Source organism: Hypomesus nipponensis, chromosome 17 (genome assembly GCF_054491055.1).
Source record: "Hypomesus nipponensis isolate SF chromosome 17, ASM5449105v1, whole genome shotgun sequence".
In the NCBI taxonomy this organism is placed as follows: Eukaryota; Metazoa; Chordata; class Actinopteri; order Osmeriformes; family Osmeridae; genus Hypomesus; species Hypomesus nipponensis.
This window is the reverse complement of record NC_140377.1, coordinates 213,061-240,322: the sequence shown is the minus strand read 5'-3', so window position 1 is coordinate 240,322 and position 27,262 is coordinate 213,061. Positions and strand designations below refer to the sequence as shown.

Sequence of the window (27,262 nt, the reverse complement as noted above, 5' to 3'; positions counted from 1 at the left end):
CCAGTGAATGATTGTGGAATTCTTGAACGTTGTGGAGAAATAACATCATGTTCAGCAAACAGAAGTAAGTCATTGGAAGACATGGGACTGATGTTTTCAACATTTTTAGTAACGTCCCACAAATTAGATTATTTTAAATGTGACTATAGTTCTGATACTCTGTTAATGTATTTTTTACAGTGGATTCTTGTTGAATTCTTTAATGTTTTAGAGAAATAACAATGTCCACATGGCGATTCTGAGTACATAATACTGTATAAAGTATTGTCAGCTTTTTTGAGGGATTTCTTTTATGACTGTATTCAAATTGCTAAACGTCATGGTTACGGCTGTGCCTGAGGCATTATGGATCACTTCACCACTTGTTTTTCCTGACAGCTTGTAAGATTGTCTATAAGATCATCAGCTTGACATGTAGTAAAGGTTTTTTTTGATGTCCGACTAAGAATGTAGAAATCACTAGTTCAAAGCAGGTTTAAACGTGTAAACATGCTTTCTAATTGTAGCTCAACATATCACTGTTATTTAACCGTGATGTGCTTACGTTCCAACACTAATGTTTAGAATGCTAAAACACTAATGCCTTATTTAAAGCCCTAAATCCTCTACATCTCTTAAAGCTCTTGTACCTATCATCTTAGGGCTCTTGTACCTATCATCTTTGGGTATCATCAGTTTTCTGTGTTGTCCGTTTTCCTTTATGTGGAGTAACCCTTTATGTGGAGTAACCCTTACCCTTTATGTGGAGTAACCCTTACCCTTTATGCGCGTAGGGGCCAGAAGGCCATGTTCCATCCAAAGACCAACAGACAGAACCAAAAGAGAAGACGGTGTGTGGACCCACCTGTGTCTCAGGTACAGACCTTGACTGGCGCACAGTCTCATATGTAATGCTAGATGCTCTTTATCAAGGATAGGAGATTCACACAGCATGAGACGTGTTTTGGAGATCTGTCGTGTTTCAACAATTAGCAGACTCATGGATTTTCTGGCTGTATATTCATAATATATTTGAAGTGTTTATGTGGCGCAGCAGGCGTACCCACAGATTCAGGGACCCACAAAGTAATTGTGTCAGAAGTTGGTAAGGCTGCAGCTCTAAGGATTTCTGTTCCTGCTTGTGCATCTCTCCAGAATGGCTCCCTGGCCGCTGTCCCGCTCTCAAGGGTGATTAATCTCTGGTGGGATTGCTGAGTGTGGTTGGGGATAGCTAAGCATGTGAGTGTAGCGTGTGTGCGTGGTTATGGATGTGCGCGTGCGTGCTTGTACGCCAAGTGTGATTACAGCAATGGTCAGATGGCACTAACCAAGATGGCACTCATCCAAATTAGCCGCAGTGAGGATTTAAAGGTACTCTGCCAAACTGATAGGATTATTTGCATGCAAGTAAGGATGTGCTATTCCTCTAGACATTTAACTGTTTAGGAGGAACTGGGGTCAAGAACATTACTATGTACAGACCAAGCAGAAAGGTAGCCTTTTATTGCTTTTCTAAATACTTTTTTTGTGTGTTTTTCAACTAATCTACCTACATTGTCTGTATGAAGTGTGAAGTTCATTATTTAATTTATACTTTTGTCATACACTATTACCTGATGACATCCTTTCTTATTTAGTACCTGAAATATCCTCAATTTGTCTATCTTTCCAGGACTGTGGTTCAGCGAAAATGGCAGTGACTGGAGGAGGTGAGCAGTCTGGCAGCAGTAGCAGGAAAAGTAGCAGCTGTAGCAGCAGCACTGGCTGTCCTGGATTGAGTGACTGCAGAAGCAGCACTGTGGCCAGGCTGGACAAGACACCAGCTCCAGCTGGGCGGAACCAGAAGGGCCAGCAGCATGTGAGGGAAGGACGTCTCTTCTCCAGCAGATGGGACCCTCCTGCAGTCAGCACCTCCCATCTTCCTGCCCACTCTGGAACTTCTTGCTCCTCTGTCAGCCATGACCAACTCTCTAGCCCAGATGGTAAGGACAATGCTGCTGTTTGCTCTAGGTCTACGCATGTTTTTTTGGTGCTTCTTTTGCCTATTTTTAATTACCTTTATTGACGATGTTTGATGTCGGAGAGAAAGTGTGGTTGTGTCTGGTGTGGGACTTGCGTCCTAATGCAGACCTTAACACTGGCAAATAAAGATTTATTTTTGTAATTATGAAAGCACTACTGTCAGGTTTTGAATAAAAATTGTTTACCAAAATAGATATAAGTATTACAAACAATATCACTTATATTTACAGACATGGCAAGCCACACACAACCCAGATTTTACCCTTGCCTTTCCCATCAGTCAGTACTGAACTGAGTTTGTGTTTTTAATTTGTGTGCGCATATGTTAGTGCATGCATGTGCATAGACTCTGTGTGTAGGACATTGTGTCACTCTCACTTTGTGTGTTTCTCTCCTGTCTCCAATTCAAACATTGTAAAGCAGATTGTCTGGACTCACGGACAGTAGAACGTGATTCCTCGTCCCCTGAGAACACAGCTCCAGACGTTCAGCAGAGATCTCCCCACTCCAGTGGTCTTGGAGACATGTTTAGGTTTGTCTACATTTTGAAGTCCTTTCCTCTTCAAATCTTACTTTTCCATTCATCCTATAACTTAATTAAAGTCAGATTTTTTTTTTCAGTCTAAGAAAATAAACAATCTGTCAGATCCAGTGGGTATAAGTGGGAGATATAGCAATTTTAAATTGTTCCAGATGAATCTTCTAGCCAGTAAGGTGACATCTTTAATGGGTGTAGGGAAGGAAGGCAATGAGGGTGAGACCCATTCACTGAATACGACCATGTCTTTCACAAACAGAAGATCCATGTACACATTCAAAAATATCAGCCAAAACTGTTTGCTTTTATAACCGGCCACATCAGAAACAAAACTCAGTTTTCAATACATCACTGTTGGTATGGGTGTAACATGGGGATTAGACTAAATTATATCAAACATGGCATTTAAACCTGTTCAAAACGATATTTACAGAAACACAATAATTCTGAGTCTTCATCAGGTCACATTCCATCAGAAGGCGGGGGTAAAAAGGGCCAATTTGTCCAATTGTTCCAAAGAGGGAAAATTGTGAGCTTGTGGTATCAAGTTGAACAGGATGCAAATAATCCCATTTTATTTGTGTATTTATTGGTCTGCAGCAGGACAGAGCAGTGTGAAGGAGATGATACCAACCTGTACTCAGAGCTGACGTCTTCCTCTGCTCCCCCTGCCAACGCAACACGGCTAACTTGCTACAATAGACTTCCCCACAGCAAGAAACAAGTAACTGACATAAGCTTGTCTTATTTACGAAACTCACTTTATGGAATAGGCCTCTGTTCATGAAAGAATGGTTTTCCATAAAAAGGCTTGTGAATATTTCGCAGTGAAACCCTCACCTGTTCTAATTATTTGTATTTATTGTTCCCCTAAGACATCATGGAACCCTAGCCTGCCTCTTGTATGACACACTAAACAAGCACTCCCACTGTTGCCATTGTTCAACCTCCATCTGTCCTGGTCACCTTGTACGAGAGACAAACATCTGCTTGTTGTTGTTTCTGTTCTACACAAGGGCTGTGGGGGACTTGTGATGAGTCGTTCCTGAGCGATTAGATCCATTTAGATTCAATCTTTTAATATGACCCTAATAAACAGGTAATCATGATTCATAGCTTATTTTTGACATTTTCTATTACTATTTTTGATCCAAAAACAGCCTGATCTACTTAACTTCAAAAAGGGATGGATGACAAGATTGGATGAAGACGGGCAGGTGAGTATGTACATACTTGCCTTGACCTACACAGAGTAAACACATACCATCATGACCTCATCCTCTATTGATGTTATAACTTTAAATACTCTGGTATTTTTCTTATAGTGGAGGAAACACTGGTTTGTCCTGACTGACCAAATCCTGAGATTCTACAGAGACTCTGTTGCTGAAGAGGTGCCTGGTTGTTTATCTGTTTGTCAGATATTTGTAAATCTGCAGGGTTCCAAAGTCCCCCATGTTACAAAAAACATTTTCAATTTTATGAGGATGGATGGGAAAATGCAAGACAGCCCACACAGTTGTAACCCTGTATTGCTAGGGTCTGTGTACAATGTGACCTGCAACCCAGTGCCACGCATTACATCTTCAAAGAAAATAACAGTTCCACCATCTGAATGGGTATGGGTTAGGAATACTTCTGCATATGATTTTCAGTGTTTTGTGTCTTCACAACAGGCAGCAGATATGGATGGCGAGATCAATTTGTCCTCTTGTTATGACATCACGGACTACCCAGCTCAGAGAAATTATGGGTTCCAGATCCATGTGAGTTCCTTTTATGCAGACTGATTATGGTAGTACAAATGAATTGCTTACAATAATATTTAGTGTAACTTTATGCTAAAAGTAAAAATGTACGTATAATGTGTGTTTGCAATCATCATTTGTACATTTTTTTCATATTACTTTACTTAAATTATTATTTCTATATGAGCATCTTTATTACTAGATTATAAATATACTATTGTAGTTAAACTGTCACTCTCCCTCCCAGACTGAAGAGGGAGTGTGCACCTTGTGTGCTCTAACAGCTGGGATACGACGCAACTGGGTGCAAGCGGTGATGAAGAATGTGAGGCCCTTTGTCAACCCAGATGTTACCAGGTGAAGGAAAATGAATTTGTTATAAAACTTAAGACCAAGTTGCTTTGTACATAATATATGAAAAACACTTTCATATATAAAAAGTAAGAAATATATTATTGATTAAAAACATTTTACTTCATTCGCACGAATAACTTGCTTTGCGTTTGGTGTGAACACAGCTTAAGAACAAATACTTCAGGATTCTATTGCACACATGGAAACCACATGACTAACTGGACTAACAGTGTTGACTGTTATTCTTTAGCTCTAACCCAGACCAAAGTTCTCCACTGCAACCACAAGTTCCGAAATACAAAGGGCCGCAACCACTGGACGGAGTTGAGAAAACTGTGCAGCCGAAGAGCTGTGGTTTTGAGTGTTGCCCAGAGAGGAGGTTCAAACCCTTTGACGGGACAAAGACAAGCCTTAAACAGGTCCAGCAGGAGGACCTGAGCAGAGGGAGACAAAGGTCCTCTGGGGCCGGCGGCTCAACACTCTCCCCTGCATCTTCACAAGGATTCACCTCCACCAGCTCATCATCTCATGGTCTCAGAGATATTGCATTGCTAGAGGCTTCAACCATTACCAAGTCTACAGAGACAGGTAATTATTATTATTAGTTATTATTTGTAACTATAAAATTATTATTATTATTTATTATTATTTGTAACGATAACATACTATTAGTCGTCATTAAAACAACACATACACTGATATGCTGATTTGAGTGTTTAGACAGGGTTTTGACACGCAAGCCCTTGTCTAAGTAAGGTCCACTCGTCACTGTGCATTTCAAGGACTATATTAAGTTGAGGGAGCAAAACTCTGTTAACATACCTTATAGAACTTTAATGTCTGTTCAGACCGGTTTACTATGGCTACCTGTGTGTAAATCCTTACCTATGTGCTGTTGATCTATTCTGCCTCAGGTGTGACAGAAACACTTAAATATGGCGGTAGTGAAAAAAAAAAAGGTTGAGGTTGATAGCTTTGAATCTACACCAGAGCTATCCAATGACAATGCCCCTGGAGTTCAGCTGGAGATGGAGGTAGAGACGACGCCCTTAAGAGAAGAGAGACCTGAACCGGTTGAGGAGAGAGCAGATCGACCCTCTAAACAGCTAGTCAAAGAGGTGTGTTTCTGTGTGATTGGTTCTTTAAATTCAACCCATTAATGTAATCATTCATTCATGTCAGCATTTCATCAGAACTGTGGACTCCCAAGTCAATACATTCAGAGCAATATACATGTTCATCCCTTTATATTATTATTACCAACCCTAACCCTTTATATTATTACTAACCCCTAACCCAATATTATAAAGACAGTGGAGCAGCCAGAGTGGTAGTGTTGATGTTAAAGAAGGGTGCACCAACCTAATATTTAACATAGCCAGTGAGACAACATGCTCAGAACACTAAAGATCTTTAAAAGATTATTTTTAAGGGTTTCGAATTTCGGCAATTGATTCACTTCATTCTAGGTTCATGCATTAAACCTTCCTGACATTGCCACAGAATGCAGTAAAAAGTAGCTTTTTGGAAAAATTGGGAAATAAGCAACTTACTGTTATGTAGTCCAAAAAACCTTGAATTTGTAATCTTGTCAAAATTGTAAAAGAAGGGAATTTTGTCAAAATAAGTGATAATATTTTTGGTTATGGAATTGAATGTATTCCCATGGGTGTCCACAATCATGAATTAATCAGTAATGTAGAATACTTGAACATGGCTTTGGGCTTATGTATTAGTGTATAAGGTGTTGGATTCATAGTGGTACCATACAAGAATTGATACTTTTGAAGTAATGACGTGTTTTGATCATGTTGTATTTACAGTTGGAGAAGACACAGCTGGAGTTGACCAGAGTTCAACAGAGGAATCATAACTTGCAAGAACAAATACAAGAGGAGAGAGGACGCTATTTTAGGGAGGTACACCTTCTGCAGGTAAACACTGCATTGTGTTCACATGATACACTAATTTCTCGTACTCCCTTTGCTTTGCCTTTCATGAGTCTTACTGTTTCTAATAAAATATCTACAGAAAACCTATTTTTACTGTCCCTCAGAATGGTCTGCTGTCATCTCCTAATTCACCCTCTTCAGCACAAGCTAGTGCCTTTCAGCGGCTACAGAAACTGAACCGAGATTTGCGGTTTGAGCTGGAGGCGCAGAGGCGATGTCAGGAGGAGGCGTGTGCAGCGGAGCTGAGAACAAGGGCTGAGTTGTTAGCTCTGCAGGCGCAGGTGTTGAATAGCAGTGAGGCTTCAGCTCTGCAGGCGCAGGTGTTGAGTAGCAGTGAGGCTTCAGCGCTCGCACACTGCGTCAAGGTGGAGCAGGAACATCACAGCTCTCGGGAACAGTGGCAGGAGAAGGAAGGCTGTGGAACTTCACTGCAAATGCAGCAGGCCAATAGTGAGAAACTCAGTGCCGCACCTCAAGCCCTCCAGCAGGAGGCGCTGTGTCTTAGGGAACAACTGCGAGAGGCGTTAACAAAACTGTGTGCCAATGAGAAGGCACAGGCGGAGAAGGAGGAGAATCTACAGAAACACCTCAGGTTACTGCAGGAGAGCCAGGATAGGGAGAGGAGAATCCTAGCTGCTGGTTTGGCACAGGCTGAGTGTCGTGCTCAACACCTGCAGGAGCAGCTGGACAGGGCGGAGCAGCAGGTGGAGATCTTCAGGAAGGGACATACGTCGGTTATGGGAGTTGCAGAAGTAGAACAACAGCTTCAAGAGGAGCTAACCCGCACAGTAGTTGCAGTGGGCGTGCTACAGGAGGAGAGGGCTCAGCTCAAGCAACACTGCCAAGAGTTACAGAAGCAGCTTTCCGAAGCTGATAGACAGGTGAGCAAGCTGCAGAGCCGTCTGGAGACAGAGGAGACGGACTACTACAACCTGGAGCACTCTTATGAGAGGGCCTGTGAGGAGCTTCAGATAGCCGAGGGGCAGGCACGAGACAGGGAAGCTGTGGCATGTGATGTCAGGGAAGGCTACGAGAGCATTCTGGACATGAAAGAACGAGAGCTAAGCGAAATTCTAGTTAAGATGGCAGCCTTAGGGAACAGCCTTGAAGAGACAGAAAGGAAGCTACGTGAGGTAATGGAAGGATGCAGCTGTGCCTCCTCTGTAGTGGATACAAAGTCTTTAGAGCAGAATGGTAAAAAACAACAAGTAACAGGGTCTCTGTTTAGAGTGACTGATAATAGACTGATCACATCCAGCAGTCTGAAAGCGTGGGAAACCCAGACGTCTCCCCACATCAACTGTCCTGATGAAGAACATGCAGATGGCAGCAAGTCTGGCATCGAGTGCTCCAGAGATCCTCCCTCTCCCATTGACCAGCACATTGTTGCTGCAGGGGACGACCCAGATAGTTTCATGTCTGTCATAAAGGGCCTTGAGAACAAGCTGTATATGACAGAGGAGAAGCTGAGAGATTTAACCCAAAGACTGAAGGAGCCGCAGGGCAGATGGAGCAGTACCGACCCCCACCTGCAGTCCCAGCTCACCCAGAGCCAGGCCACGGCCCAGCGGCTCAGCCTCCTGCTCCACAACCAGGCCAAGCAAAGCCAGACCTTTGCTCTGGAAACAGAGAGACGCACCAGGATGCTTGAAGGCCAGTTACAGGCAGCACTTGCAAGCGTACAAACCTGCCAAGAAACACTTACATCTCTGCTAAGAAACTGTGGCAAAAGTAACACAAAAACTGACAGTGCACTCTATGAATTTGAGATGCAGCTAGTTGCTGCTGCTGCCTGCCTCCGGCAGGGGGGGGTAGTGACTGAGGATCAACAGCGTGAGTGCCGTCGTTTTTACAAGGAGAGAGAAGAACTGATCGACTATAACATTTCACCGGAAGGTAATGGTTTGGGGAGTGGACCATGCAAGTTTCCCCACAGTTTGCTCTCGGACGATGGAATGGAACCGTTCGGTCAACTGTTGACCTTGGAAGCATCAATAATGGAAAGAATGGTGTCAATCCTACAAAGTCAAAATATCTCCCATGGTTTGGCTGACCTTTTGCTCACTGTGGATGAGGCTGATGTTGCACAAATGTACAAAAGTGTGCTTTTAAGAAGAAATGCAATAGAAGAAGAGGAAAGAATTCAGATCAGAGAATCAGAGCAGGAAATGATTGAAAGTTCTATTCATAGGGTCTGTACTAGAGCAGAATTGACATATTTAGGTTTAAAATTATTGCGTCGCTATGAGGACGGACTCAAAGGAGACCTGAAAGCTGATGACTCGAGCACTGGTCATCTACAGCAAGACTTAGAATCCTGTAGTGTGAGTGATAAGCTTCCCTCTACTCACATGAGTCCGGCTGACATCACTCCACCTAAGCTGGCCCCGCACGAGGAACACATGCAGCTCAAGGCCTCAAGCTTGGAGGAGGATGTACAGGAAAAGCTGCAGAAAAGGGACACATCTATCTTCTGTAAGGGCAAAGCAGAGAAACAACATGGCTGGGTGGAGAGTCTTGCAGCCCAGCTGCAGAGGAGAGCCACAGTCCTCCAGCAACTTTGCCAGAAAATCTCTAAACCAAAGATTAGTAGTGTAGAACATGCCAGTGTGGATGACTCAGTCACAATCTCATATCCTCTGGAGCAGGTGTTTGTTCAGCTGCATATAACTTATGTGGTTTTCAGGTTGTTCACGGATTATGAAATAGAGTTGCAACATTGCAAAACAGAAAATAAAAACCTGCAGTCCCTGTTCCATGAGGAGCAGCTTACTCTTCAGGAGGAGCGACAGAACTTCAGCTACTCTTTGTCTCGTCTTCAGATGGATAACAACACTCTGAGAGAAAGTTTGGAGTTGGCTAACATAAAGAGAATGGCTGTAGAAAGCGAGACCCAGCAGAAAATAACTGTTCTTCTTGCAGATATTGACTCCATAGAGGACCGCCATGAGAGCCAAGTGCAAAAGCTAGAAGAGGTGTTCCAAAGAAAGCTACGTGAACTGCAGCAGATCCATGAGGAGGAAATGAAAGGACTACACAGACAATATTCTCAGTCTGGACTCAGTCCAGGCTCAGCCCTGAATGCAGATAAACTGAAAGTGGAAGGACATCAGTTGTTGGTGTCAACAATGAAGCAGCAAATCTCTGATTTTGATATTCAAGTAAACACAATAACAAAGAAGCTACAATGCAATTACTTAGAAGGAGATAAAGTTGCCACGAGAGAGGCTTGTGAGAAAGACTTGGAAACAGTGAAGGTATGGAATATAACACCCTGAATATAATTATGAACTCTTAAAGAAATATACTAATTCAATGAAAGATTACAGCCATAACTGTCTTTTACCTCAAGTAGTCTAGATACATTAGTCTTTTTTAGAGAGGACTTTCCATCTTCCAAGCATAATCAAGGATTAGGGTTTGCTTTGATTCTTGGGAATACCTTTTAATAAAGAAAAGTATATGTAAATTATATATTGGTATCAATTATATAAAAATGACATACAAAACTCTTAAGACTTCTCTTCAATGTACAGGCATCCTGTGAACAAGGATATACTGCCATGGTGGAGGTTTATCAGAGGATAGTGGGGGACCTGCAGTGGCGGCACCAGTTGGAGGTGGCTACAATCCTGAAAGAAAGAGACAGACTCTTGAAAGAGGAGACTTCTGCCACTGTTGCTGGTAGAACAAGCCCATCTCCTCTAAAACAATCATCTCCCCCCTGTTTCAGATGCTTGCCCTGCTGCTAGTTAGCCCTGCTGCAAGTCTGCTAAAACTGTTATCAATTGGACATTCCTTTCTCTTCTTTGTATTGTTGATAGCAATTGAAGCAATGAAGACAGCGCACAAGGAGGAAATAAGGAGAAGTCATCAATCTCAACACAGCAGCGTCAGCTCAGATATAACGACTCTGCGTGCTCAGTATGAGTAAGTGGCAGGGTTAGGGTTAGTGGCAGACGTGGGCATCTTGCTGGACCTGAATTAATTTGAAAGAATTTTAGCTAAACAAATATAACCTCTTCAGGTATCTACAGTATTTTCCATTCTGTAATATGTTTCTAGGAATAAGTAGGCCCAATTCTTTATAGACTGAGACAGGGCCCTGAATCTGCTGGTGCTTTTGAAGAAGTCACACACAAAATATTAGCATAAAGTATTGCCATGGTTTTAGAAAGTAAGGGAACCACTGCTGTAATCCAACAGAGATACACATTGGGCTTCCAGGGGTAGGGTTAGGGTTAGGGTTAGGGTAAGGGTATGGGAGGAGATGAAAGATGTGATCTTTGTGATCCAAGAATCAAGAGCAGTAATAAGGTCCATGGCCAAGCAAATGAATAGCATAATAAATTGCAAGCTGAAGATGTGTACAGTTATCACTGTGTATTTCATGAATATAATTGGAATGTTCTTTTGGCAATGCAGAGAGGAGCTTCAGTTGCTGCAGAGAGAGCTGGAGGTCTTATCTGAGCAGTACTCTCAGAAGTGCCTGGAAAGCTCTCAGAAAAGCCAGGCCCTGGAATCTGAGAGAGAAGCCCTACTGCTGCTGAGAGACAACCAAGAACTCAGATCCCAGATGCAGGTAAGCAAGTAAAAAATGAATTGAATACACTAAATATAGGATTGAGGCTAATACTTAACTTATTTTGCAGAGTATCTCTTTCAGGCATGGGGGACATGAGGGGATCAAGGAAAAGGGGCACAGTGTTACTAGGGCACCTAACCTGGTACCTGGGATTATATGATGTATATGTTGTATTATTATAATCCAGTAAATGAGGTGTCCATGTAGCTGTATTCTGTGTAACCCATCCTCCTATTTCATCAGGCGCTGAATCAAAGACCAAAGACAAAGACAGAACAGCAGGTCAGTGGGGAGCAGACTGGCACAGAATACCAGGTACATACAATTTCATTGAGTTCATTGATCACAAAGGGTTAGGGATTTCTACAACCTGAAGGCAATAACATTATTTGTAAAGCAGGTGACATTCTACCACCTTAGCTTACAAAAAAGAAAAAAGCACAACATATTTACATGTTTAATGTATGTTTCTGTTAAGGGCAGTTCAATCAAACTGTAATAGGTAACATTGTAAAATATATTCTAATATGAGAAACAGCACCCCCCAATCTCTACAATAGAAATGTACTTGTAAACAGCATAAAAATATTTAAGAAATTCAAAATAATTTTTAATATAGCCTCTCTTTGAATTTTTTTGTATATTACTTCCTTTGCAGCTTAATTGAAATCTCTTAAATTTGGGTATAGAATACATGTGTTGAATTACATATTTGGAATGTGTACTGCAAAAATAGGTTTATCAATTAATTAAGCCGAAAATATTACATTTATCGGACTCTCTGGATGATCTGGCCGCCATTGTTGCCAGTCACGCAGTATTCACATAGCCCTAGGTTTCAAGAAGGCTCCCAATCTTACTTGGTTTTAAGGGGTGTATACCCCTTAGTCTTAGCCCTACCCCTAGCTCCAAAAGAGTATTTGGACACCACTAGCTCTCACGGGAACGCGCAAAACTAAGGGTAAGGGGAAGGGGTAAGGGGAAGTATTGGGATTCGGCCTAAATCTGTTTTTGTCATATTCTATGCAGGACAAGGCATATGTTACAGACAAGCTCAAAGCTCTTTACAATGAGCTGAGTGATACACCAGGCCTCACCCCAGGCCTCAGACCAGGCCTGACCCCAGGCCTCACCCCAGGCCTCACTCCAGGCCTCAGACCAGGCCTCACCCCAGGCCTCAGACCAGGCCTGACCCCAGGCCTCACCCCAGGCCTCAGACCAGGCCTCACCCCAGGCATCACTCTAAGGGGCGTCAGTACAGGAAGAGGAGTGAGCCTGGAGGAGACTCAGGTCAGAGCCACTGCTGCTCCAGGATATGGTAAGATATGTTCAGGATATGGTAAGATATGTTCAGGATATGGTAAGATATGTTAAACAATCATCTGCAGATTTGCTCAGATAAGAGGACAATGAGTTGTATTAATAATAGTAATATACAAAATGTGTTTTTACTAAAGTAAAAATAATAATGTGATTTTTTCTTCCTGGGTATGCTATATGTATATGCTCATTCCTATGTCTTAATTGTATTCAATGGGATTCCAGACATTTGGACTTCCAAAAGCAATTCAGATTTTCTGTAAAAAGAAAACGCCCTAAGCAGACAAATAAGTGGAGTGAGAAAAGTAGGTTAAAATTATAAATATGTTTATTCATGGAATAAACTGGATATCAGTATTTCTCTTTAGAGTACAATGCTACACTGAAAGTCTGATTCTTTTTCATGCTTCTGGCCTTTTTGTCTTCTTTCAAATTCAGAGTCTGAAAGAGGGTCTCTCCCCCCGAGAAAGAGTGCAGCTGTTTGAGTCTCTGGTGTAGATCTACTGTTATTCGTAGAGGTGTAAGTGTGAGTTAGTGTGTCTGCCTCTGATTCTGTCTCTCTGTGTTAGTGTCAGCGCTTGTTTAAATATGGTTTTGTGAATTGGTTAATGTTGAATGTTTTTCTCGATAATGTGAGCAGTAAATTGTAACATGGAATGAGCATGTCTGTAACAATAATGTAATGTCACATGTTACTCGTAATTAATATTACCAAAACACAGGACACACAAAACATCTTTGTAAATGATGAGGAAGAATTTAAAGCATCTGTAAAACATGGTCTGATAATGTGATTGTGAGATGTGCGCTAAAGAATGAGAAAAGTATAGTTATATTAAATACTGTGTAGATATTGCTTTTAGTGACTGTAAATCCCTTGTAATCTTTTTCTCATATGGATTTGTATTTTATTAATTTTTTATTTATGTATAAGGTTTTATGCTACGACTGTCCATTTCCCCAAACAACTTTATAGCAGACAATCTATGTGAGTGTGCTAACAGATGTTGTGGATTTCAATTCTTGCAATAATCACATCATTGTGGGCATTTAAACTTATTTACCTTAAAGTCAAATAATATGTTATTGTAACATAATTGTTATAATTACATATTTTTCAAGAAATACAATCTGATGCTGTTATCCATGTACATTTGTCATGGAAATGGAGGAATTACTATTTAGTTTTAGATCTGTATTTCATTCACTGTTCAAGTCGCTCTGGATAAGAGTGTCTGCTAAATGACTAAATGTAAATGTCTCATCTGAGCCCATAAGCTGCTAGGCCAACCCTGACCACTAGATTTCGCTCTTCTCTACATTTACAGCACACAGCTTTTTTACACTTTTAAAGAGCAAAGGAAAACCAACTGATTCTCAATGGTATCTACACAGACGTGACAACACAAAACTTGGGTACAGCTGCTCGCCAATCGATGCATGACTTGCTTCCATCTCTTAAACCAGAATGGCAAATTTGACCAGGAGGAACAACACCAGCCTGGGCTGGCACAGCTGCAGGAGTTTAAGACTTATGATGAATTAAAAAAAACGAATAATCTGGAGTAGGTGTGTCCATGTCCCCATACTATACATGTTCTCAGCCCTCCCTTTGTGTGTGTCTCCTGGCTCTGTGCACTAGGTGGGTGTCTGTGGTGCTTCTCCACTAACTTTCACATTCATCACCCTTAATAAGCACTGCAGTGTTGGGCCACTGGCTACCAGGTGCACCTACTCTGGAAGTAAAAATAAATGGCACACTTAAGCCATGCAGAGATCAATTACTGCTGGTTGTAGATGCAAGGAGAGCTGCATGCTGTTGAATGGGAGAGTTTGTGTGTAAACAACCAGAAATGGAACCTGATGTCATATTTAGTTTCCTCTGTTTTCCTCGTTCAGTTGTGTGGGTGAGAGCACAGTGTGTAATGTGTCATGTTGCAGCTTATCTTTGTTAGAGTAACAACACTGAGAAATGGACTGATTGTTAAAAGAGTATACTACATTTTAAGTTCAAAAGTTAAATAATTAAATAATTATTAAAAATGTAATAATAGTAAAAAAAGAATACACCGTAATCATTTTATTGGTGTGTGTCTGTTGTTCTGTGTCTGTTGTTCTGGGTTAAGGTTAACCCTAACCCTAGATGTGCTTATGTGTTCCTCTTTACCACAACTTTATCAATTCATTTTAATGCAACTTCAGGGTTAGAACTAATGTGCACTTTAGCTCTTATTCTGCTCTTTTTTTTACTACATAACTAGGTGAGTCCTGTCCTTTTATTATGATAGATAAAGCCTAGGCTGGAAAACTAGTTTCTCTGTGGAAAAAGTCCATCGCTGCACATTCCAGGTCACTCACTTTATTTTCACTTTGTTGCCTACTAGTTCAGAAAGACTTTCAGCTTTGCACCCAGCATTTCTAAATATCCACACATTTCTATAAAGATGTGATGTATTTTATACATTAAGCTGCATCTCTTGTGACCTTCATGCATGCTGGTTCTCAAACCCTAACCCTGTAGTGTGACATCACGAACCCTAACCCTGTAGTGTGACATCACGAACCCTAACCCTGTAGTGTGACATCACGAACCCTAACCCTGTAGTGTGACTTCACGAACCCTAACCCTGTAGTGTGACTTCACAAACCCTAACCCTGTAGTGTGACTTCACTAACCCTAACCCTGTAGTGTGACATCACGAACCCTAACCCTGTAGTGTGCATGCACACACTTCATTCTAGGTTTAAATCCCCCATCATCCCAAGTAACTGCGGGTCCATCCTGCGATGCTGTACAGGGTGAACATTGTATCATGGATTAGGGTCACACAGACTCTCTCACACACACACACACACACTCACACACTCCATGCAGATTCTGTGCACTGTAAATTGCTTTGGATTCAAATTTCTGTTAAATGAATACAAAAAATGTACCATTGATGCAGAATCTGATTTCATTCAAGTGAGGTGAGGCTGACTTTCAGGTTCTTCCACACTCAGCTCTGTATGAAGTGCAGTTTCATGGACAGTTTATCATTATCCCTGGGTGCTGTTGCTCATGGTTCTATGCCCCTCAATTCCACTGAAGTCAATCTTAATGCTAACATTTTGAATGACATTGTAGACAAGTCTGTGCTTTCCTGTTTTGACTTGATAAAGAAGCAAGGCAAAGTTTTCTCAGAGGCAGATACTGAGCAGGTGTCCACATACTTTTGGTCATACAGTGTAAATGGCAGCTATGCATAGCCATTTTTGACAAGTCATACCCCAATCATCCATAATTGATTGGATTAAGCTGTGGGGAGAAGGCATGGCTCCTGTTCCCCAGCGCGCGCCACCAGCCCAGAAACACTGCAACAGAGAACATGTAGTATACGTAGATTACCATCACACAGGCTTAAGTCTGTGGTGCTGAATGTGGTGCACATTCAGTTTACCATCAGATACTCTATACAAACATCATGAGTTAGTGCGATAGGGGACGCACCAAGGGTATTTCTGTTAGAGTCTGGGTGTTGATTTTTTTTTGTGAGGTTGTGAATATTCTTGTGTTCTGCTGTATGAATTTGTGTGAATAAATTGACAAAGGGTGTCTGACCTCAGGAAAATACCAGTGCGGGCAGGTCAGAGGACGGCTGACAGATGGAGGCGTTACGTTTCTCTCTCTATTGGGACCAACAGAGCCTGCAGCCTTGCTGCTGCCACCATCCCAGTGAGTTATTTAAAGACTAGCCAATGTGCCAGGATAAAGTGGGCCAGGCGGAACCAAGATCTGAGCTACACAATCATTCATTAGCAGGACAGTGGGACAAAGTTAAGCACTGTTGATAATGATCAATGCTGTTTTGTGTAATTCTATTTTACTCTGTAAATTAGTTTACTGTAATTATACTATGTTTCACATACAAGAGGAAAACAAGGGTTAGTTGCTTGCTTTCATGGTGTGGAATGGACAAATTGGTGGAGTAAGATGACACAAGTCCTCATGGCTCATTAGGATGCAAATAGGCCAGCTAGCCAATGCATACATAAGTACCACTGTACTGCCATCTGTAGATTAGCCGTCACATAGTTGCAGTAGAACTTAATTTAAAGACTGTAACACAAGCACTGTCATGACATGAAAGTGTTGAAAGTGTTCATATTACTTAAACATTATTTTGGGCATTTTCTGTTTCTTTTACATGATGACAGAACACAGGCTAGTCTATATTCAATGGTGTAATAACAAAAATGATTGGTTAAATGGCAACTTTTACAAAACTGTTTCTCTCAATGGACGTAGGTCCCAAGATACACGGTCACACCTATATTAACCCCGTAAACCCAGGTTTCACCAAGGTGAGAATGGAGGATTTATTAACCTAGGTTTTACCACAATGAAAATGGAGGATTTGTAATCCTAGAGTTTACTACAATGAGAATGGAGGATTTGCTAATCTGTGTGCACATATCACGATGACGTCTCTCTATGCTAATGAAGAGGAGAGGAAGGGACCAAGAGCCGATTGGAGGGGGTAATGATCAACAGGGAGAAAGGGAGAGAGAAAGGGAGAGAGACAACTGCAGCATAACTGGATCTGAGAAAGGGAGAGAGACAACTGCAGCATAACTGGATCTGAGAAAGGGTGAGTGAGACTTGCAGAGCGGCCAAGGCTCTTATTCTCTGAGGTGCACATCTATTTCTATCTGTGTGGATCCGTCAGATTGAAAGACAGCGAGTTTCAAATGGCGACATTGCTTTGAAAAGGGTAATATCAGCCTTGGATCAGGATGCAGTTGCCATATTTGGACAGATATCTTCAGTTATCTATCTGCCATCTTTTGGTCTAGATTTTTTGGAAACCTCAAAAACCTTGAAAAATAGGACACATAAGGTGATTGGTATTGGCTATTATGAGAGAGTAAAAGACCAGTTAAAGCTGTAAAGGCAATGAAGATGAAGAAACTAAGTGTGTCTTCACAGTTCTGTCTCACTCGGGTGGAATGGTTCTACCCATAAGAGGACTACGCCAGACCCAGCAGATAAACATGACATCTGGGTCTTTTTCATAGCAGCTGGAGAAAGTTAACTCAAGAAAGCACAGTTTGCTGGCATTAACACAGACGACACAAGGTAAGGGCAGATTTGGGAAGGTGTTAATCTTTATATGTGTATTACACCCTGTCTAGAGAATTTCACATGAATGTAACAAACTGATTTTGTACAAAAGTCATGTACCTTATAGAATGTGGCAGTGTCACATGTTTCATAACGTTTTCCTGAGAGGATTGAATGGCAGTCTTGCAGAGTGAAAGATATTAATATCTCTTGTACGATTTGCTGCCGGCTGGCATCCTAGCAACTAGAGCTCTGGGTGTTAGAAACCAGGAGCTGTTTTGTACATGCTGAGACATTCGGTCTAAGTTATTTTCCTCCAACAGCAGGATTCAACAACTAATCCAAATATTAGGGTTGTCGAGTAGTTCCAATTTGCTAATTATATAAATGTTATAGTCTCTGGGATATACTGTATATTTAAGCATACACATTGTTTAATGTTCAGTGAATTGTCATATCTCACAGAGGAAAAGGTTCCTCAAAAGCTTGTAGTGGTAAAGAATTTAAAGAAAGATATGAGATAAAATCATAAGAGATATAATTAGATTTCAGTATTAGACACTTGAATTTACAAGTATTATTTCATTTTAATGGTGACAAGAACAAGGATAAGAAACATAAAAATACCATGTTTTGATCATATTTCAAATACTTGCATGTATTTAGGCTTTGTAGGACATTTAAGATATTTTTTATATATGAAACAGTGTCACCATCATATAATATACTTATAAATGCAATAAAACAATCTTTCATCTATACATATAATTTTTTCCATCTATATTTGACCATGTATGTTTGCAGTTTTAGTCACTATACATTTTGTTATTATTTATTTCAAAAGCAAAAAAAAAAAGTTTGTTTCAAACTAAATGTGACAAGGGGTTTTGGAATGTTGATTAAACAATATGTATAACATATATATTAACTATTAGTGTTCCCTATATTATATTTATATATTTATTCAGAAAGTGTAAAAATATATCAAAAGATATCCAAAGGTTTTGTAGTAAGTTGCTTTCTACCAAGAGTGACGCTTGTATCACAACACAACAGTATGTTGTCCTGTTTTCTAATCCTAACCCTGACATTTACAATAAATGTTTTAATGACTAAACATCACCTATACGTTAGAGTTGATTCCAAAAACGTTTCAGTTAGCTCCAGAAGCCCTTTTGTCATTCAAGATTGCATCCAACGTAATCGCAATGGTGAGACATGAAAATAACCCTAACTATTATGCATACACAAATGTCATTGTAATGCCTACAAAATGGTATGTCCCTGTAGTCAGAATCACACAGCCCCCATGTGCCAACTTTTTCCCAAAGCTGTCAGTTTCTAACACCATTCAGCCATTTTTAGAACTGTAAAATCACAAGCCTTGGAGCAAACACCTTTAAATGAACCAATCACGTTTCAGAGCTCATGGTAAGAAATGCAATCAATGACATAATGTTTACAAACTGAAGTGGGAGTATTGAGCGTCTACTGCACTGGGCATGATAACGGGCTGCAGAGACCTGTGGTTTTATCACACATACATTGTGGGGTGACTTTACCATCAAGCTAAAACTACTTCTGTGTTCTTATTCTGATTAATTTAATATTAATGACAAAGCTGTTATGAAATAAGTACCCTCGCACTGTGACTGAGCACTATGACTACCATGGTGATTTGAGCTGCATTTGCCCCTATGATGTTCTCTCAATGTTGGTCATGCAATTGACCAAGCACACAGATTATTTTTGGTTGCCTTGGTAATGATTTCAGAGAGCCATTTTGAGGATGGACATGATGTCTGCTTTTGACCCATCATCATTTGCATACATCCCCCATGTGGCCCCTGTGTGTCCTCTTGTTGTCGAGGGGTTTTAACATCCAAATGACAGCTGTCACATCTAATTTATCACAAGTAAATTTAAGATGACAACAATTCTAAATAGACAGATTGGAAATAGCTAGTGTATGTCTTTGTCAATACAGGTAGCCTATATCCCTAAATTAATTAAATTTTTCTCTTTCATCTTTGTTTTGCATCCTGGTTTATTAACTATGTTAGTGTCTCTGTCAGTGGGACCCATGTTTTATATTACCCAGAATGCATCCAAATAAGGATTAGGGATTTAAGGCCGTAGACATTTTACCATGTGGGGCATCAGAAAAACAAATTAATGTATCAAAAGGGCTGCATATTAAATTATGAGAGCATCTTTACTGTTCATTTTTTATCACCTTTTGTCAAATGAGGTCTGCAATACCTGCCCCACATGTTTCACCTTCTGTTATTGTCCTGGACTTGATGATGGGGATCAAAATGATCACTGGATACAATCGTACAATTTATCATCCAGTGCATTGCCACCAATGACCACCACAATCCTAATTATACCGATGCACAAACTAGGTGTTTTATGATGCAGTATGTTTGGTGCACAGTAACTCCTAAACATGCTTGATTTGTGAAGTGCTCGGTATGATTCCAGAAGCTTCATGCTTTGTAACATTTCAACTTGATAGGTGTGTGTAATTAATGTGAAAACCAGTCATCATGTCAGTCAACAGTGGGTGATGGTAACGGTCATGTGACAACAAACTGCTTTCATCATCTTGCTGTGAACATTCCACTGAGACGTACTTGGCGTCTGTGTGGTTCTGTGTGGCAGAGCCCATTGAAGGTAGTCTCAAATTCAATCAATAAAATTCAATCTAAATGTTTCTAAGAAAAAGATTCAGAAACATTTGAATTGCTTAGAAAATTAATAGTTTTTCAAGCTCTGCCAGGTTCAGACCTGTGTGTACCAGCAGCAGCAGTGGCTCTGCTGCAGCAGTGGCCCTGCTGCTGGTTGACGTACGTTCTATTAATGACCCTCACATGACCCTGCAGTCATCTGGCAGTAGTTGAAGGTCTGTATTTAGCCACATGTGACACGTTCACTGCATTTTACTCATCGTACACTGAAAGATGAGATGAGGAGTATTGGAAAGGTTGAAGACTTGAGCAACAGCAGAACTATTTTCTTGTGAAAAGCTGCTGGTATAATATGACAGTTTCTTTGTCTCATTTTTGAAATAGTCTTAACATTCTCTAACAGTAAGTGCATTGTCCCAACTGTTTTATGGGACATATTTATTTTATTGCATGTCTGCAAAATGTAAAAACTCACCCAAAACATTTAATTCATGCTTCCAAACCCAGTACTTGTGTCAGAAAATTGGCCAATGGTGGCATTTATGTTAATGTTATTATTACAGTAATTATTACAGCGTTTATCATTGTATTGCATAAAACAGCAATGGATTTAGGCTTTAAAATAACACATGCATTATAGGCATTATGGGGATTGTATTGTGTTGTTATTTAGTGATGAATTGAAATGCTTTTTAGAAATGTGTTCACATTGTAGAGCCAAACTTCAGTCTAAAGCGTGTTGTGTTTGCACAATCAAATGTAATTGGCTGATATAAAGTTTTTTTTTTATTGATCTGAGGATTTGAGAACCCCAAACTAAATGCTTATTTTAAACAAGACGTGAATCTGGTTTAATTAGCAACATCTGCTGCTACAGAGACATAATGAGCCAAAGTCAGACAATTCTAAACTGGAAGGCTGAACAAAATCCATAATTTTTCTTTTATTACTAGAATTAGATGAGTCCTTGGCAGAGAAAGGTCTTACTGTAGCTTTGCTGTTGTAGCCTAACTTCTGGTCTGTTTTCTTCTCTCCTCAGGAACCTCCTGGTACCTGGCACTCCCCCTCTCCACCTGGACAGAGGGAGGAGCAGTTTACCTGGTGGTCCACACAGGAACTCTGCCTGATACAGGCATGAGCGTGGGCAGGGCGCCTCGCTACAGCATCGTGTCCACTGAAGAAGAAGGTCTGCACCTCGGCATCATGCCCGCTGTGGGGAACGGCTTTGGAAAGATTCACACTCGCAGCAAGTGCCGCAGTCGCTTCGTCAACAAGAACGGGCAGTGCAATGTCCGCTTCTCACACATGAATGAAAAATCCCAGCGTTACATATCTGACATCTTCACCACGTGCGTGGACATTCGCTGGCGCTACATGTTTGTAGTATTCAGCCTCGTCTTTGTGGTGTCCTGGCTAGTTTTTGGTCTGGCCTTCTGGGTTATCGCACTGCTACACGGTGATATGGAAAATCCCAGGGGGGGTGATGGCTTTATTCCTTGTGTCTTACAAGTCAATAGTTTTGTGGCTGCTTTCCTGTTCTCGGTTGAGACCCAGACCACCATCGGCTATGGTTTCCGCTGTGTGACCGAGGAGTGCCCAGCTGCCGTATTCATGGTGGTCTTCCAGTCCATCATGGGCTGCATTATTGACTCATTCATGATTGGCGCCATCATGGCTAAAATGGCGCGGCCCAAGAAGAGGGCTGAGACGCTGCTGTTCAGCCACAATGCCGTTGTCGCCATGCGGGACGGGAAGCTGTGCCTGATGTGGAGAGTGGGGAACCTCAGGAAGAGCCACGTGGTGGAAGCTCACGTCCGGGCCCAGTTCATCCAGCCTCGAATCACAGAAGAAGGAGAGTACATCCCTCTGGACCAAATTGACGTCAACGTAGGATATGACAAAGGCATTGACCGCATCTTCTTGGTCTCACCCCTTACAATACTGCATGAGATTGACGAAGAAAGCCCTCTATTTGGCATCAGCAAACAGGACTTGGAGACCTCAGACTTTGAGATTGTGGTGATAATGGAAGGGATGGTTGAAGCCACAGCTATGACGGCGCAGGCTCGCACATCCTACTTGTCTTCAGAGATCCTGTGGGGTCATCGCTTCGAGCCGGTCGTTTTTGAAGAGAAAAACCGCTACAAAGTGGATTATGCTCATTTCCACAAGACTTTCGAGGTGCCATCAACCCCCCAGTGCAGTGCCAAGGACATGATGGAGAGCAAGTCTCTAACACCCAGTGCAAACTCCTTCTGTTATGAGAATGAACTAGCTTTCATTAGCAGGGATGAGGAGCAAGAGGGAGAGGTTGAAGAGGAGGGTGGGAACATGGTGCCAGAGCTGGAGAGACAGGCTAACACGGAACATGACCAGAGGTTGTTTCATAGAGAATCTGAAATATGACTTTTAATCTGTTTCTTAGACCTTTTTCAGTTAGGTTGGGTTATTTTCCATGAATAGATGCACAGCTGCCATATGACCGTAGAATCATGGTTGTGTTCTGAACATGTGATGAATGAGGTTGGATGAACTAAATGTCTTAAGACATTGGAAGGTGGATGGCACTACATTGACTTTATATTATGCAATATTAGTCATTGTAAATTAGGAGACACTCTAACAATCTTAGTTTGAATGAATACATACTGTAGATTTCTTAGTTGTGTGCATCATCAAAATGTTGTGACGATCTTCTGGTCAATCTTTTGTTCTGTGATCCTGATTGGGAGCAGCGTTCAAGAGGTGATTATAGGTGTTTTTGAGTAGAAGCTTATGCAAAACTTTGCAACACGATCCCAATATGAACATTTCGACCATCATTAGAAACAGGCTGGACAATGGTAATGTGGTGGTAAACTGATTGAGAATGTTAGAGTAAAACATGTTACACTAACATATTTAGTTAGTAAATAATAAGAGTTGTCAATGTCAACACACCTCAAATAAGGGTAAATGGAAGGTTTTCCAGATTCTACAAAGCTGTAGAAAACGTCACAAGGCCTATACTGGCAGAAAAGCCACAGAAAGCACGTTTTCAAAACACATTATTAAGTAATCATATTTTACCAGAGTAACTAAAAGCACAATATAAGGGGTTACATTTGATAATGATGAAAACCCTGGTATCTTCAAGCGCTACTTTCCAGCTGATGTATAGGCCTCATAGAAACTGGGTGACTTTGGCGAAACAAACGGTTCACAGAACTAACAGCTAAATTTACCAACATGAAAATAATTAAATGAAATGTAGGGATAGTGAGTGAAAAATTTGACTGGTTTGCCCAGTCATCCGAAATATAGTTTGATACAATTCAGTTATTTGTACTCTAACCATCGTTCCTGAGAGTGGGCAGTGTTGTGTGCCATTGCAAACGTAGATAGCCCTGGACTTCAATCACTACACAGAAATAAAACTGGAATTACAGAGATAAATAGATGACCGGCTATTCACACAGGCATGCTCTTGGAAACTACATTCAGATACATTTAGTTTCTTTTAGGGATGCACCGAATCCAGATTTTTGGGGTTCGGCCGAATACCGAATCCACTGGTTAAGATTCTGCCGAATCCGAAACCGAATACCGAATCCTACTCCTGTCCTCAGTCCAATAGCACAGTAAACACATTAATGAAGTAAACAACGTCCACAGCAATGTATTTTCATTTTATTTTATCTGCACAAAAAAAAGGAATAGGCAACATTATGCCAGGAAGACAAGTGGGAAAAACTATTTTGACAATTACCATATGCCTATGTTTAGCCTACCCCATCTCAAGATCCAATCAATATCCAAAATATTAGCCTTTTAGATTTCTTGAATTTCTTTCGGATGTTTCATACACAAATGTTTTACCAGCGGAGATGTGTATTGTTTAGGGTCCTTGCCACCATGAGACAAATCGGCATTGCAAATTGAACATATAGCTCAACTTGAATCGCCTTCTTGAGACTGAAAGTACTGCCAATCAACACTTTGTCTGCTCACAAGTTCCATTTTCACTTTCTCTCAGCCTACTGCATTGAACGGTCCACCTACGTAAACACGTTCCCGTAATCAACGGTGGCGTCATTACGTCGACCAGCGTAGCGCGCGTAGTGCAAGCGTAGGGTTCGGATCGGCCAAATCCGAAACCGGTACATCCCTAGTTTCTCTAATCACAACGGGAGTGGACTATTGAATGTAATCTAAGTAGGCCTACATTACATATGCTGAACAGAAATTACTATAACAATTGAGATCAAGGAGGAGAGAAGACTGGATTTGACTTATGTAAAATATGGATGCTTGCTGCAATGTAGACTACAGGACAAATGAATGCGTGAATAATAGGCTAGTTGGAATTTAGATTTTTTACAATTGCTGGTATATCTACAAATAAATTTAATTGATAAAAAAAACAATAAAATAATTACACAATATTCTAAAAAGTGAGATTCAACCACACATATGTTAGCATCTGTATTTAACAACCCGTCAAGTTTTGACAGTGGTTGGAACACAACATGGCTAAAATCTGGAACTTGAACAAGCATAAACCATGTGGACTTTTGTCTATTGACACCAATTTAGTTGTGATTGTGTGCATGTGAACAAGCTCACTGTCCATACCACAGGCATATTTTACCTCCCATGTTTATTGAAATACCCATAATAGTCTAGTTACCAATCTAACATCTTCTTGGATCCATTCTGAGCAATAAATGAATCTTGTGAAGAGGAATGGCTAAGCCAATGAAAAACCAAACTTAAAACAGACAAATGACTGAGAATGTGAGCTGGGGGGTGAACTAGTGAGAACATGTATGATTTGAGAAGAGACATGAAGATGCGGGTTAGTGTGTGAAAATATTAAGAAAGAAAGGCAAAGATCAACGTTGCAGATATGAACAATGTGTTTCACAACGCATCTACAGTGTTTGTGTGACGGACTGTATATTCTATACTGTAACATCACTGTGTGACCTTCTAGGAAGGTATGTGAAGTATTTAGGAACATCTGGTATTATATCTGCTGTATGTATGTGGTGACAATGAATAACAAGATGCCAAATCAGCCACCGTAACCCTTAGTTTCCTTTAGATCTTTAACACGTCCGGAAGCATCCATAGAAAAGTATGCACAGCGGAAACTCCCTTACCAGTTTAACAAATCAACATCTATTTTTATACCTTGCTGCACTGAGTTTTTGTCAATATCAGTGAGGGGAGAAGGTCCACAGAGCAGCAGAGCAGTTTAGCACATGGAGCAGCTGGAGGATGCACTGCCACACATCTCACACCAATAAAAGCAATCATAGGAGACAGAGCATCTTTAATGGGATGAGTAGACACACTTTGACATCTTCAGGATTTGTCTTCCAATGATCAGCTGGTTGGGATTTGCCGTCTCCTTTACACGTCGATTTATTTTATTTATTTTACTGAATTATGAAAACTTAATAAAATGTAAATGATCTTATTTTTGAGTCTACTCTTCGTTGGCTTGAACTGAAGGGTAAGATGTGGGAGACGACAGTGTCATATATCTTATGAGTTACAAGGAATGGTGTTGGATGAACATTTGGACATCTCTTCTTTCTGTTATGCAATCTGTGGACTGCGTCATTGCGTTTAGGTATGCGTGGCTGGGGCCCCACAGGCTGGGCCACAAACACATTTCTGTTCACATGGGAAAGGTGTAAAACATTTCTCTACTCTTATTCTGTTAATCAAAAGAGAGAGAGAGGAGGGGAGAGAGGGGGGAGGGAGGAGAGAGGAGGGGAGAGAGGGGAGAGGGAGAGGAGAGGGAGAGAGAGGGGAGAGAGGGATAGAGGAGGGGAGAGAGGGGGAGAGAGGGAGAGAGGAGGGGTGAGGGGGAGAGGAGAGAGGGGAGAGGGGGGAGAGGGAAAGAGAGGGGGGCAAGGGAGAGAGAAGAGGGGAGAGGGCAAACTATCAGATCCAACACAAGAAGATTGTTACATCATTCCGATTAACAGCAGTATTTGATAGAAAGGGACTATTGAATGGGCTCAACACATCTACCCTTTGGAGGTGACACATGAAAAGGAAGGAGGCCTCGCTGTAGAGAGTGGGTTTTCGGTGTATAATAGCAAGCTATGACAATTAAACCCTATGTTCAGTACTGGTTCCTCCAGCTAGGAGGCGAGGGTGTGAGATTCAGGAGGCCAGTGTGTGAGATGCAGGAGGCCAGGGTGCGTGTGGAGCTGCAACAGCCCTCACATTTCTCTCTGGTTACAGGACTTCTCTCTGGAATGAAGGAGTACTGTCAGACCCTTTCCCCCTCTGGTTCTTCATCTTCTCCCTCACCTCCCTAACCCTAACCCAATGAAACATGTATGGGAAGGTCTAGCATTCTTGAGATGCTCATTTATTCAGTGACCCTTTTAAGTTACAAATACAGGGAAGCATTGCACCAGTACACTTGTAATTAATGACGTATTAAAGATGATGATATACAAGCTCCTCTTAGGAAGTCATCATACTACACTTGATTATAACCTGACCTCAAACACAAAACCTCATTAGACTCCAGACCTTGCAGCCCAGACTGCCACTGCACTGACTCAGGACCAGACTAGCACTGCACTGACTCAGGACCAGACTAGCACTGCACTGAGACAGGACCAGACTAGCACTGCACTGACACAGGACCAGACTAGCACTGCACTGAGACAGGACCAGACTAGCACTGCACTGAGACAGGACCAGACTAGCACTGCACTGAGACAGGACCAGACTAGCACTGCACTGACACAGGACCAGACTAGCACTGCACTGAGACAGGACCAGACTAGCACTGCACTGACACAGGACCAGACTAGCACTGCACTGAGACAGGACCAGACTAGCACTGCAGAACCATGCAGACTCCTCTCCGCACCGGGTTCCCATGGCAACAGAAGATGACCTCATAAAGATCAACTATATTAAGACATCAGCCCAGGCATGTGGCCTGCATGTT

General features: G+C 41.4%; 2 protein-coding genes across 3 annotated transcripts; both read left to right on the top strand.

The window, feature by feature from the left end:
* The first annotated feature begins 4,392 nt into the window (after positions 1 to 4,392).
* Positions 4,393 to 14,486, top strand: LOC146252763 (uncharacterized). The gene is made up of 13 exons (XM_084676756.1): positions 4,393 to 4,398; positions 4,535 to 4,644; positions 4,892 to 5,229; positions 5,632 to 5,759; positions 6,465 to 6,575; positions 6,698 to 9,850; positions 10,130 to 10,277; positions 10,418 to 10,523; positions 11,019 to 11,175; positions 11,422 to 11,493; positions 12,208 to 12,538; positions 12,766 to 12,803; positions 12,937 to 14,486. The coding sequence occupies exons 1-13, from the start codon at positions 4,393 to 4,395 to the stop codon at positions 12,994 to 12,996; spliced, it is 4,758 nt and encodes a 1,585-aa protein (XP_084532882.1). The 3' UTR covers positions 12,997 to 14,486.
* A 2,549-nt stretch (positions 14,487 to 17,035) lies between these two features.
* kcnj12b (potassium inwardly rectifying channel subfamily J member 12b) lies at positions 17,036 to 25,759 on the top strand. 2 transcript variants are annotated; one of them, XM_084677843.1, is made up of 3 exons: positions 17,036 to 17,129; positions 17,468 to 17,617; positions 21,335 to 25,759. In XM_084677843.1, exon 3 carries the CDS (start codon positions 21,430 to 21,432, stop codon positions 22,699 to 22,701), a length of 1,272 nt encoding a protein of 423 aa, XP_084533969.1. In that variant the 5' UTR covers positions 17,036 to 17,129; positions 17,468 to 17,617; positions 21,335 to 21,429; the 3' UTR covers positions 22,702 to 25,759. The 2 variants fall into 2 exon arrangements, with proteins under 2 accessions (XP_084533969.1, XP_084533970.1); XM_084677844.1 differs by lacking the exon at positions 17,468 to 17,617 and having other exon boundaries at positions 17,040 to 17,129.
* Positions 25,760 to 27,262: the final 1,503 nt, after the last annotated feature.

Coding starts and splice junctions, on each gene's coding strand:
- LOC146252763 (XM_084676756.1), top strand. Junction 11,494..12,207: donor AGACTGGCACAGAATACCAG/GTACATACAATT, acceptor TATTCTATGCAG/GACAAGGCATATGTTACAGA. Junction 12,804..12,936: donor AAATAAGTGGAGTGAGAAAA/GTAGGTTAAAAT, acceptor TTTCAAATTCAG/AGTCTGAAAGAGGGTCTCTC.
- kcnj12b (XM_084677843.1), top strand. CDS start 21,430: ATGAGCGTGGGCAGGGCGCCTCGCTACAGCATCGTGTCCACTGAAGAA.